The sequence below is a fragment of the Ceratotherium simum genome, chromosome 13, assembly GCF_057802395.1.
Source record: "Ceratotherium simum simum isolate JZ-2026a chromosome 13, ASM5780239v1, whole genome shotgun sequence".
Taxonomy (NCBI): Eukaryota; Metazoa; Chordata; class Mammalia; order Perissodactyla; family Rhinocerotidae; genus Ceratotherium; species Ceratotherium simum.
The window spans coordinates 6,076,286-6,089,554 of record NC_141912.1 but is presented as its reverse complement, the minus strand read 5'-3'; the positions used below and the strand labels follow the sequence as shown (position 1 = coordinate 6,089,554).

Here is a 13,269-nt window from a genome sequence, read left to right as displayed (position 1 = left end):
GTGGCCCTGGCAACTGCTCTTGCAAATAATTTCAAAGGGATGTTTTTTGAGATGGCAGCTTCTGGAAAGTCCACTTACGATGGATTGGTAGAGAGAGTTGGGGAGTCAACTGTCACAATGCTTTGCCCCGTTGCCAAGGCAAGAATACAGAGCCCTGGGCCTGGCCCACACCGGGCACTCACATGTGTGTGGAACATGCACGCCCATTTGTTGAGACTGGGGCTGCAGCAAACATGAACTGAGAAAGGAAGCTGGTGCCAACCAGGCTTAATATTAGACATGATCTCTTTCTGGCAGTTTTAGGGACAAGAGGTCTTGTATATTTATGCTTTAATTATGCAGATCTACTTTAGGGGCACCTTTGGCTCAATTTGATATGCAGACCCAAACAGCACTAATGGCTTTTTTTCCTATCCTGAACTGTGTTTGTTTCTTTAACTTGAAACAAAATTGCTTATCAAAAGGAAATGTGCCCTTTGCAAGAAGTTAGCCTGTAACAAGCATTATGGCATGGACTTTATTCTTTGGGCTGCACATCCCCCCTCCCAACCTCATCCGTGTTATTCTAGAAACTCTCCTCCAGTTCACAAAATTTCAAAGGTGAAAACCGCCTTGGAGAAGACGTCGCAGTCCTGTCTTCTCCATTTTTCAGATTAGGAAACCGCAACCCAGAGAAGTGTGGGGACCAACCAAGGTCATGACAATGCTGACAACACAAGGCCTAGGACCTGGGTTTCTCCAGTCTAGTTCATTGCTTTTTCACCTCAAATATGATGTGAGGTGGACGTTTCAAATTAAAAAGAGAAAGGAGGAAACGTTCTCCAACGCCGCCTTCAACCATGGACATTGCCACTGTCAGCATTGTCCCCAGAGTCGGCATGCGTTGGCAAACATGGAGTTCATTTCCCTTTAATTAAGGAACTAGAAAGAACCAATCTCGCGTGGAGCCCCGACTGCATAACGACCTGTAATTTTAAAAATAAGAACTAAAAAAAAAACACCGTTAGCATCCGCTTTCAACCCTTCACCCCAATATCATTTATGTACAGTACTAACTCTGCTCTCTCACTTCTTCACTTTCAAAACGACCCACGCCAGCGAGAGGAGGCTGGGACACAGGAGACGGAAAAGGAGGGAGGAAGAGCAGCCGGGTTCCAGGGATGGCGGGCGCGGCGCAGCGGGGAGAGATCCTCGAGGACCGGTCCGAGAGCACGAACGCGGGCGGCAGTGCGCACGCGCGCGCGGCTTCACTCTGCTTTACTTAGCCCTTAAGCGCTGCCTCCTCCCACACCCCCAACACCCCAAGTCCGAGATGACTGGAGATGGGATGGGGAGGAATCCCAAGGCACTCTCAGAAAACGACGTTTCGGAAGATTGGGGGTGGGTGGTAGGTGAGTAGGAGGAAGGCAAGGACGTTAAGGGCAAAAGAAATCTTAAACTGCTCCCAGCCCCGCCTCGGCAACAGTCGGAGCGTGGAGCGGATGGCTCCTCGGGGCAGAGGAAGGGAAAGCTGGGCCGGCAGAGCGCGCGGGACCCGAGGGGCGGGGCGGGGCGGGCGGGGCCTGCTGCGACTCCCTCGAGGCTCCGCCCCTCGGACTAACCTCCCGCCCTGCTATTGGAGGGTGTCGGGGGCGGGTCTGAGGGACGCCCCCCTCTCGCCACCGGCCCCCGCCACGCCCTCTGCCCGCCCACGTTTTCGGCTCTTCCAGGAGCCTCCGAGCGCAGGGAAAGGAAACACCCGAGGATGCACAAGGCCCCAAAAGCTGGAAAGGCGAGGCCCCCTGCCGACCTACCCACCGGCCCAGTGAAGTCACAAGGGGTGGGGCTACGTGGCTCCGCCCCTGGGCCCCGGGCCCGCATCTCCCGGTCTGCAGCTTGAGCCGGGCGCGGGGAAGGGGCAGCCTGATGCAGACGCTGCAAGTCATCAAGTGCTGCAGTCAATACCCCCGCGTTCCGCCTCAGCCCCTCACTCTCCACAGCGTGTCCCACCCCCCTTAATTTACCCCTTTATCTCCCTTTCTCTGTCTATGCATCTCCAAATGGCTGAGTGACTGTGGGGACCCGGAGATGGGCGCGCAGGTGGCACGCTGCATGGAGAAGTGAATTCGATTCGATATCTCTTTAATCCGTTTGCAATTCTACTGCTTATCTAATACCTTGATGTTTTCTAGTGTATTTTTGGAAGGTTTGGGGAATCGTTTTCTTTTTTTTTTTTTTTTTTTTTTTTATCTTCACGGGCTTAAAGTTGGCCAATGCCGCCTTTAGCATTTGATTAAAGAAACTAGGATTTAGGCTTCTTTTGGTGCAGATCAAGGGAAGGAAACCAAAGCCTAACGGCGTTTAGAAAAGAAATGGCCCTGCTTATTTTTCATTCTTAATTCAAGCTGTCGTCAATAGCACCTTGCACGGAGCTCAGACGCAGCTGCAGAAGGACTTCGTTGCAGAGTAGGCTGCGTCTACACAGGGTTTGTGCCTGAGTATCAAAAGACAGTGCAGGTGTGTATGGGGCCGGGTGTGTGTGCGCCTACGTGATGTACGTGTGTGCGCGTGCGTACGTGTGTGCGGCCCAACAAATAACCCCAAGAGGCGCATCAGGATTAGAAAGAAGCCCGCATACTAGCGATTGCCTCGGAAATTTCCTAAAGCTGTCCTACTGAATCTCTATCTAGTTTCCGAAAATTGTCTTTGTAGAGTCCCCTTCCTCCATACTCTCCCCGCCCCCCAAAACAGGTGTCGCTGTGTCTCGTGAAGCGGGCTGTCGCCCGCGTGGGCGTCTGAGGTGGTGAAATTCACAGAGGGCACGCGTGTGCAGACCAAACCTCCGAGGCCTGGGCGTGTGCGCGCGCTCGAGTGCAGTGTGTGCGGGTGGGCGGGCGCGTGTGTGTGCGTGAGTGTGTGCTCACGCGCCCCAGGCTGTGCCCAGAGCTCAGCTGCTGGGTTGGAGAAAAAGAGGATAGGCGAGAGCAGGGGGCAGGCGGCCGAGGGAGGATGTCAAATTAATAGAGCTGGTTTAGCTGTTTTTACCTCTCCCGCTCCCGCTCCTTTAAACCCCACTGCATCGTAGGGACGGGGCTGGATTCGCTGTTGAACTGGTGGAGGAGGGGGAGCAGGTTGCAACAATCGAGTGGGCGCGCCAGGACTCCCTGGCTCCAGGCGGGGAGGGGAGAGGGAGCCCCGGTTCTGCGCAGGGAGGGGGCGGGGTTGGGGGGGCCGGGAACTGCGAGGAGGCGGGAGGGGGCCGCGGGGATGGGGAAGTGGTCACCCCCGTGAGGCGAGATTTCGTTCGGATCGCACATTAATTGGAGATATCTGATTAATTCCAGCTTCTGATGACTATAAATGGCGATTCTCTACTAAGGGTCTTTATTTTTAAAAAATCATTCCGTGTCATCCCCCACGTCAGGCCTGCTCGTGGGCGTGAGGCTGTACTTCCTCCGCCCCCTCCTAATGGAGTGAACCATTCCCAGCTCTTCCTCCCACCCCCCCCCCAGCCCCTCTCTCTCTCTCTCTCTCTCCTCTCGCTCCTCTCTCTCTCTTCCTCGCTCCCTCTCTTTCTCTCCTCCCTCTGCGTTCCCCGTGCATAAAGTCTCCGTCGCTCCTGGAACTTGTTGGCAATGCCTATTTTTCAGCTTTCCCCCACGTTCTCTAAACTAACTATTTAAAGGTCTGCGGTCGCAAATGGTTTGACTAAACGTAGGATGGGACTTAAGTTGAACGGCAGATATATTTCACTGATCCTCGCGGTGCAAATAGGTAAGTGGCCGCCCGGCCGGGCTCACAGCGGGCTGCAGGCGGCAGCCGGCCTGGCCCAAGGCGCCGAGGGGAACCGACTACCCTCGGGCCGCCCGGGGGTGCAGAGAAGCCGGCAAACCCCCAAGGGTGGGGGCACCGTCTCCTAGGGACTTGTGCGTCCCGAGTTGGTTTTTCTAAAAAAAGAGACTCTAAACGTTAGCCAGGAAATTTGTGCGGCCGGCAGTATTCAGGAAGGGGTTTTCCCCCCTTTTTGCCAAAGCACACGTCCATTTTTGCTTCCCTCTCTCGGGTTAGACCGGGTTTGGTGCGCTCTGGGGCAATGCATCGGCCCCTGAGATACTGCAAGGTATCATTTTGAAGGGTCGAAAGGTGAATGCAGAAACAAGATGGCTAGGCAGCTGGAACTGGAAAGTTTATGTGCAGAAAGCAAATATATTCCGGGGCTCAGACTGCTGCATTTAGAACTTTGTCATTCTCCCGTCCCCTTACCCCCCATATCCTAGCTGCAGCGTTTGCACCGGGCACCGCAGACCCGGCTGGGGGGCAAATTGAGAATAATAGGGAACCCCAAAGTACATATTTTAGTATGCTTATCATTGAAGAGGTTGAAATCAGACAAATATACGTGGATGTAATTTTCTATGCACGTTTGCTTGTTCTTTCCACATAGGCATCTGTGTTTTATATATAGGAAAGGGTTAAGGAGGGTTTGCGATATGCCATGTCGGGTGTTTGTTATTTTTGTTTGTTTGGGGTTGATTATGGACGGATTTATTTAGTCCTCGTTTTATGTTAAGGAATGTTGAGTCCTAGTTACACTGTCATGTGAGGCTTTTAAAAGTTCACATTTTTCCATCCAGAATGAAGAAGACGTTATGGAGGGGAGCACTAGAAAACCTCCTTCTCTGGTGCAGGTCAGAGCATTAATTAACTGGCCTAAAAGTGAAAGTGAAGCAGATTATTAATAGAATGGACAAGAGAAAAAATAGAAACTCTTCAAAGGGGTTTTCTGGAGACCGAGGGAATTATTGCCTCCCATCTTTTCAGGCTGTAGCATTTTTTGCAGACAAATCCTTGCAGTATTGGGGGGGGTGCTTTAGGGAATTGGTTTGGGGCAAGAGACGAAATGCATAACATTTTTCTTCATGAGAGGTGTGGAGGAACCAGAGTTTGGAGTTATCTATACGTTAAAATGGATTCTTTGCAGTACGTTTTTTATGCATTTGACATGATTTTAAGTATCCAATTTTTTTTTTGCATGAACATTATTAGATTTTAGAGTGTGTGGATGCAGGATGTTGGCATTTTCCTTTAATTCTAAGAAATGGCTTGATGTTTTGAATCTGTTTGTTTTGAATCTGTGACTTTAGTGCAAAGAGCTGCAATAAATAAAGAACATTTTTCTAATTGCAGCAAATCCCTTAAATATTGGAAATAAGTGAATGTGGCATTTTGCAATTAGCCTGCAAATTTTTAGAGAGCAAGAGACATCAGTTGTGTTTGAAATAGGGATTTTAATCGGAGAAGGTTTGGGGCTCTGTTTTCCCAGTGGAAAATAACCTTACTTTGGAGGGGTAATAAACAGCGATGGTGTATGCGGGATACTCTTGGAACATATTAACCTCGGCCCGAAAATGACCATTTGTTGGCTATGGAATTGAAATTGAGCATATTTGTTCCCGAATGTCTGCCCTTTCCCGCACCAGAGTCTCGATCTTTATTAATTCATGGCTGGGAGCTGTCCCAAATCGTTGACATTTGGCAAGAAAAGTGGGGGTTGGGGGGGACAAGGAGGTGGAGAGGGTGGTGAACGCAAATGAAGACACGGCGGGAGGAAGTTTGGAATGAATGAGAGGTCGAACGAATGAATGAACGAATGGAAATGGCACAAGACGCGGACACCGGAGTGGACATGGAAGGAGCCCGGGCCGCCTCCATGAGCCTCGCTGAAGCCGGTTCAGGAAGGACAGGGAGGGTCGTGTGGGCTGCGACCTGCCCGGATGCGTGAGCCTGCAAAACACGTCCCAAGCGCAAGCTCCCAGCCTCCCCGAGCCAACTAGAAACCAAGGAGTCATAGTTGCAAAAAACAGAAATTTTCACGACTTCTTTTACACATGCATACCACTCACACATGCGCGGTGTGGAGGGTCTTCTCCAGCAGCTCCTGGAAAGATAACGTGACAGGAGCGCTTCCCGCCCCCGGCGAGCCCCAATTCCCCTTTCAACAAAATGGCAGTGCATCTCAGAGGCTACTTTTTCGCCACCGAGTTTTGGGGGTGGACATAAGGGGTAAGGAGATACGGGGAGCTGGGCGTAAGGATTGACTATTTTATTTCGTTTCTTCGCTGCAAAGCTGCGTTTGAGGTATGCATTATAGAGCACGAGGTGTAGGGTTCATTGTGACCGCGTTCTATTAGAACAAAGATTCGTTTACTGGTTTATTCTATCTCAGTGTTCTATTTGATATTGTAGTCGCAAGAGCTTTTAATATTTTGCGCAGGGGGGACCAGGAGATTTGTGAAGGTGTGTGTATCCGCCCGAGCCGAGGTCGCAGTTAACCCTAGTTCCTTCCCCAGTGCTTCCCGTTCCGGATTAGAAAGCGCAAGGCCCGCCTGGTTCTTCCTGCAGCAACTGCAAACGGTGCGCTCTCGGAGGCTGCTGCAGGTTCGGTCACCTTCCCCGTGTCTGCGTCTGGCCCGGCTCTCGGGGACCGGCGGCTGGGGGCGGGGCGGGGGGGGGGAGGCGGGGGACGGCTCTCCACGGAGACGTTCACACACAAGCCTTGGCGGCCAGAACACTGCCCAGGAAGGGGTGGGAGCTCGGGGACGATTTCGATTCTGAAAAGATTCGCCTCTTCTCTCCCCTCCCTCGCCCCAACAGCGCAGATCTGTGCTTCTCGCGCGCCCTCCTGGCGCCCGGTGTGCTTTTGGCCACCCGCCACGGAGCCTTTAGCCTGCTTCGTTGGCCTTGGGGTGGAAAGCAATGGCCACGGCATTGCGCCCGCGGCCTAGAGCCTGTCTCTCGGTCCGGCGCTGAGGGTTCTGGCCGACCTGAGGCCAGGAGGGAGGACCTCGGTGCGGTCTGGGTTTCCTCCTCCTCCTTCTCTTACTCCTCCTCCATCACCTCCAGCTTCACCTCCTCTTACCGTCCAGCACCCTCCCTGGAGGAAACCCCGAGCTAGAGGCCAAGAGCCCCAGGTGGCAGCCACCTGGGCCCTCAGCCACAAGGCTAAGGCCTGGAGACGAAAGGTCTTACCCCGCTGCTGGCGGGAGGGGTGGCCAGTTTTTCTGAGATTTAAGGGTGTGTGGGAAGCGGGGGGCACTTGAGGCTCACGTTTTGGCCTTCGAGGAGTTGACCCCGGGCACCCACTCAGGCACAGCCGTGACCCTGTCCGGCCCTGACTGCCCCGGACCACTCATTACCCCTGCCCAGGCTCCGACGCTCTCTCTCCAGTGGGGCGGGGAAGGTGCACGCGATGATCTCACTTGGAACACATACTCCACGGTAGGCAATCGGTTTTATGAGGAAACAATCCATTTCAGTGGCTACTGGTGGCTTCCAGAGACTTTATTAATTTATTCATTCAGCAGTGTTTGCTGAGCGCCCACCAAGGACTGGGCACCGAGCCTGAGGCTTTTTAGCGATGTGGCATTAAGTTCATCTGCGTGGCTCCACGCTTCTCCGCCTCCCCACCCCTTCCTCACCCCTGCACTCTGCTGTCGAGACCCCCTCTGTCACCTCAGAATGGAAGATTGCACTGTTAGAGCCTTGACAGGCTTGCAGGGAAAGTGTTGGGAAACGAAGGAGGGAGTAAGGAGAAAGAAAGAAAAGATGGGAGAAGTGAGAAGAGGGGGCGATGGAAACAGAAAAAGATACAGAACGAGATGGGGAGGGAGCTGCGGGGAAGGAATGGTCTCGCCTACCCCGCACCCACACCCGCTCACACGCCGACAGTCGGCAGAAGACGCGTGGTTGGGTGCCAGTCATTCTTGGGCCGCATCTTTCATTCACCTTTAACACTGGCACCTCCCGAGGCTGGGCGCTAGTGGAAACCGCTCGTTGGGACTGAGCCACACCGAGTCCGGGGCGGGCTGGCGGTGGGGCTGCAGGGCGGGGTCGCGGCGCTGCTGACCGGTGTCCCCTCCTCCCCGCAGCGTACCTGGTGCAGGCCGTGAGAGCAGCGGGCAAGTGCGATGCGGTCTTTAAGGGCTTTTCGGACTGTTTGCTCAAGCTGGGCGACAGCATGGCCAACTACCCGCAGGGCCTGGATGACAAGACGAACATCAAGACCGTGTGCACGTAAGTCCTCTCTGGCCTGCTAGGTTTCTGTTCTGGGGGGCGCTGGTGAGGTCCAAGAGCTCCTTGCCTCCCGGCGAGCGCTCTGTATTCCGTGCCAGCGCGAATCCCCTCCTTCTCTCCTTCTGGCTCCCACCCTCAGGCCTTGGCAGGGGCCTGCACTGCCCAAGGGAACCCTAAGGTCTGGGATGGGCAGAGGAGGATCCCTTTTCCTGGGGCCCAGTCCGAGCCCTCCGCATCCTCACCCGGACACACAGAGGCGCATGCGTTCAACGCGCTGGAACCCAGGGCGAGGGGCCGTGAGAGGTGCTACTAGTTCCTCGCTCTGCTTTGAAGCAGTCTTCATCATTCTTTCTGCATGAATGAACGGCCTGCCGAGTACTCTCCGAAGAATAGTTGGTTTGGGTTTGAGGAGCATTTTAGGTAATGCTAGGTTTGCCTAAAGGGAAAGTCACTTGCCTATTTTGTCCATTTCTCCTGATAAAATTCCTTTCCAGTACACACCAAGAAGACTCCGGTCCCTTTTCCTCTTTCTGGGAGAGAGGCTGAAAGAATATTTTGTTTTGTTCCAATGACTTTTCCCAAGAGAAGTATGTCCTGGGGGACCAGTGACCATCTCTGCTGAGTTTTTAGCTGATTCTGCTGAGGTTTAGGGTAACCACCCTCCTTGCTTCCCACCCCTCTTCCTGCAACTACACGATATCCCCAGGCCAGGGCAGCTAAGAGCCCAAGGAGGGCTGGAAGGAGTTCATGGCCAGGGCCAGTCGTGTTTTCCCAGAGCTTGGCTGGAAAGTGCTGCTTCCACTGGCAAATGAGGTAGCTAGCAGAGCCCTTCTTTGGTGGGCCAGCAACACTTTAGCTGCTGCAGAGGGTAGAAATACCTCCATCCTCTGCAACACACACACACACACACACACACACACACACACACACACAAACGCGGGCTCGCGTGCGCTTTTATTTTTCAAAAACAGTTGTAAACACACCCCTCCCCAATAATGGCCCTTCCAATAAAGCCAAGGCAAGAGGTGTTCCTTGTTCCCTATAGTTTGGAGTGACCATTTTCTGTACCATCCTTTTTATACTGTGAAGTCCTTCCTCTCTCCCTAATTTCTGGGGTGTTTGTTTAACTTATGAATAAATGGGGGTCACTTTTGCTACGCACTTTCCTAACCACCGTGGCATCCACCAGGAGCCACAGCAGCTAAGTGGCTGGTACTTTCCCATCAGGAAAGGGACAAAAAGCTGGGTCTGGGATGCATACCCACCTCCTTTAATTCCAAATGTCTGATGATAGGTAAGAATGTATCTATAACGCTGGAAAGGTTAAATATAGATCAGCTCCCAAATCCTCCATCATTTGCTGGAACTTGGTTATTTGAAGCTATTTTAATTTTTTAGTAGGACTTTTGTCCTGGAAAATGGAAATGAGAAGAGCCCCTTCCAGAGGTCGCAGGCCACAGCTGGGTGGAGGTTCACACTCCTTGGTGGCACTGGTTGTTCAACACACTGCTGAAACCACCTCCTCTCAGTCCCATGTGAATGTCCTTTTCCACCCTGTCCCTCTTCCAGAAGTCCTGTCCTCATCTGGGCATGCATAAAGAAAGGAGAGATTTAGACATCCTTTGGGAGGTACAATTTCGCAGAGAGCTGTCTGTCCCTCTGCCTCTTGCTTTCTTTAAATCTTGCTATTTATTACAAATTGAGGAACCTGGAAGCCCTGCGATCCAAGCCCCTCAGTCCTCATAAATTGGAGACTCACAGAGGTCATTAGAAAACAGCCAGAGCTCGAGACAATCCAACAAGCATTTAAAATTTGACTATTTGCCAAAAGATGGAGTAGGAGTGGAAACAAGCATAAACCAAACATAGTGCCTGCCTTCAACGTGCTTACAGTCCAGGCTAGCGAGCAGAAGGGAGAGAGAGGAGAAAATACAGTCAAATTTCGGGGAGGACAGTTGCTGGTGACCTGGCGCTAAGGGTCCGGGTGAAGCGGAGCCAGCCCGGAGTTACCGAGACGCACAGATCGACCCAGCACCGAAAGGAGACAGCGCCCCGGGAATCGATCACGGGTTGGAATTATATTTAGTCTCGGGATCTATTTTGGGTTTTCAGAAGAAAAGGGGACAATAAAAAAGGACAGGTTGGATGAAGGTTGTGGGGGCGGGGCTCGGATCTGAGCCCAGGAGCAGGAAGCGGCTAAGGGAGGCGCGAGGCTCCGGGGAAGAGGCGGGAAGGGAGGACGAGGAGAGGGGTCCCTCAAAGGCTGGCAGCGGGGGCACCTCGCCAGCCCGAGAGTCTCGGCCTGGGGGCTCCGCACGACGCCCCGAAGGCCGTGGGGGGAAGGTCTCATGGGGTCCAAGCCCGCGAAGAAGACTCTGGAAGGGGAGAAGAGGGGGACCAAGCGCGTAGGGCCAGGAGCACTGGGGTTTGCAGCAGCAGGAGAAGGCTACAAAGCCGGCCCCAGGGGCTCGGGCACTAACACTCACCGACCCTGGGGAGGGGAGAGGTAGCAGGTGTCTCGGGACCGAATCTGAGCCGGGAGACTGTGGAGAGCAAGGCGATGGGCCGCGGAGGACCGAGACAAGTGGGGAGGAAGAGGAAGTGAAGAACTGAACAGAGGGAAACGTAGAGGAGGGAAAAGGAGGAAGACAAAGGAGGGAAGAGGAAAGGGAAAATAAGAGAGCGGGAAACAAAAGGCAGGGAAGGGGGAGAAGGAGGGCGAAGGCGAGAGAGTACCGCAGCGAGGAGAGGGAGGGAGACAGAAGGGGCGAGGGGGAGGAGAAAGTGAGAAGCCAAGAGGGGAGGGCCGTGCTCGGAGCAAGTAACCCATCTCGCAAGCTAAGAGGCATTAATGGGCAGCAGCTTGCAAGGCTTAACACTGTTTTCCTAGCTTTCCCCGAGGAGGACGAGCAATCTGTTTGCGCAGGCCGAGGTGCCAGCGCGGCGCAGCGGGTACAGCCCGGCTCCCGGCTGCCGGGTCCGCGCCCGGCGCCTGGGAAGAGAAACCAGACCCGGAAAGGGGCGGCCCCTCCCCTCGGACAGCAGCTTCTAGGGTGGGCCGGGGTGCAGCGAGGCCCGACCTTGCTCGGACTTGGCGCCGGGGCGGTGGAGAGGAGGAAGGGAGGGGCGCCCCGGGAGGTTTGCGAGGCGGAGACCCGGGAGGCGCAGAGGCACAGGCCCGGGTCCTTTCCGCGCCCAAGGTGAACCTGCTTCTGTTTTGTTCTGTTCCTCGCCAGATACTGGGAGGATTTCCACAGCTGCACGGTCACAGCCCTTACGGATTGCCAGGAAGGGGCGAAAGATATGTGGGATAAACTGAGAAAAGAATCCAAAAACCTCAACATCCAAGGCAGCTTATTCGAACTCTGCGGCAGCGGCAACGGGGCGGCGGGGTCCCTGCTCCCGGCGCTCCCCGTGCTCCTGGTGTCTCTCTCGGCAGCTTTAGCGACCTGGCTTTCCTTCTGAGCGCGGGGCCGGCTCCCCCCGCGCACCCACCCACACTCACTCCATGCTCCCGGAAATCAAGAGGAAGATCCATTCGTTCTTTGGGGACGTTTGATTCTCTGTGATGCTGAAAACACGCATATAGGATTGTGGGAAATCCTGATTCTCTTTTTGATTTCGTTTGATTTCTGGTGTTTTATTTGCCAAATGTTACCAATCAGTGAGCGAGCAATCACAGCCAAAATCGGACCTCAGCGTTAGTCCGTCTTCACACAAAAATAAGAAAACGGCAAACCCACCCCATTTTTTTAATTTTTATTTTTTGGCACAAGAATCTCAGGAATGGCCCTGGGCCACCTACTATACTAATCATGTTAACACATGACCAATGATGGGCTCCTCCTCATAGGAAAGAGAGGAGAGGAGAAGGCCAGGGGAGTGAATTCAAGAGAGATGTCCAAGAGGGAAGAATATGGTGAATAATTCACACTCACGTCTTTCTTCCACAGTATCTTGTTTTGATCATTTCCACTGCACATTTCTCCTCGAGAAAAGCGAAAAGACAGATTGTTGGCTCTGTGTTTTAAGGATAGGAGGGAGAGAGGAAAAGGATGGAGGGAATCTCGGGGTAGAGGTAGAGGCTGCCAGAAGAAACGCTGCTGACGTCACTGAGAGGTTAGGCTTCCCCTGCTGTTGTCGATGCATCTTTCCAAGTCCACTGCCTTTATTTTCCCTCTTGTTTTAGCTGTTACACACACAGTAATACCTGAATACCCTGAATACCTGAATACATCACAAGGGGGGATGTTAAATGTTAACCTAAAATATAGTTAAAAGATTTTGACATAAACGAGCCTTGATTTTAAAAAAAAAAAAGAGAGACGTAATTTAAAAAGTTTATTATAAATTAAATTCAGCAAAAAAAGATTTGCTACAAAGTATAGAGAAGTATAAAATAAAAGTTATTGTTTGAAGCGAGGGTGTCGTGTGTTTCCTGCCCGAGTCTGCTTTCGTGGCCGAGTCCTCAGGGTCACCTGAAGGGGCACGTGATGCTGGCTGATAAATTCACCTGTTAAGCCGCTGGATAACCTGGCATCTTCAAGCAGACTCTCCTCAACTAGGACACTTTGCCACTTCCCCGAAATTCTGTTTAAGGAAGAAAAAGAGGGAGTTATATTTGTTAAATAAAAAGCAGAGATCTTTTCTAGGTGAGGTTTGGGGGACTTGGGCCTGCGCGCAGCCGAGAAAACACAAGCAGACCGCCTGCTAGTGGCCGGCCCACAGCCCCCGCCCCAGGCGGGTCGAGCCCTAACCACGATTCGCCTTTTCCTCTGAGGTGGCTGGAAGCAGCTTGCGATGGAACCGCCATTAAGGGCCCTAGCAGAGGGGCAGAGAGGCTGTGGTCCCTGGCAGGGATCAGGTGAATCCTTTCATAATTAATAAGACAGCTCAGCTGAAATGGCGAGGAGACGGGACCCCATCGATCTGGCAGTCGAGCTGCTTCCGCCTCTTCTATTTATAGGCCCCGCATGGCCTTACGGAGAAGTAAACATTCGGGAGTAAACACGAGCAGAGGAGGCCGGGGTCCAGGGCTGCAGAACTGGAGCAGGCTGGGGGAAGGAGAACCGAATGTACGTCTCTGGGTTCAATGAAATCGATATCTGATTTCTCGGAGAAGGCGAGGGTGGGAGGGAGCTGTGGGGTCCCCGGGTTGGGGTGTGGAGGGAGGCCGAGGGGGCTGCGGCGGGTTCCTGCGCCGCGGAGCCTGCCGGC

The 13,269-nt window shown here is 53.3% G+C and overlaps 1 protein-coding gene across 1 annotated transcript; it reads left to right on the top strand.

Moving 5' to 3' along the window:
- The first annotated feature begins 3,569 nt into the window (after positions 1-3,569).
- On the top strand, positions 3,570-12,470 carry NRN1 (neuritin 1). Its single transcript, XM_004432147.2, has 3 exons — positions 3,570-3,753; positions 7,908-8,052; positions 11,289-12,470. The coding sequence occupies exons 1-3, from the start codon at positions 3,699-3,701 to the stop codon at positions 11,515-11,517; spliced, it is 429 nt and encodes a 142-aa protein (XP_004432204.1). The 5' UTR covers positions 3,570-3,698; the 3' UTR covers positions 11,518-12,470.
- Positions 12,471-13,269: the final 799 nt, after the last annotated feature.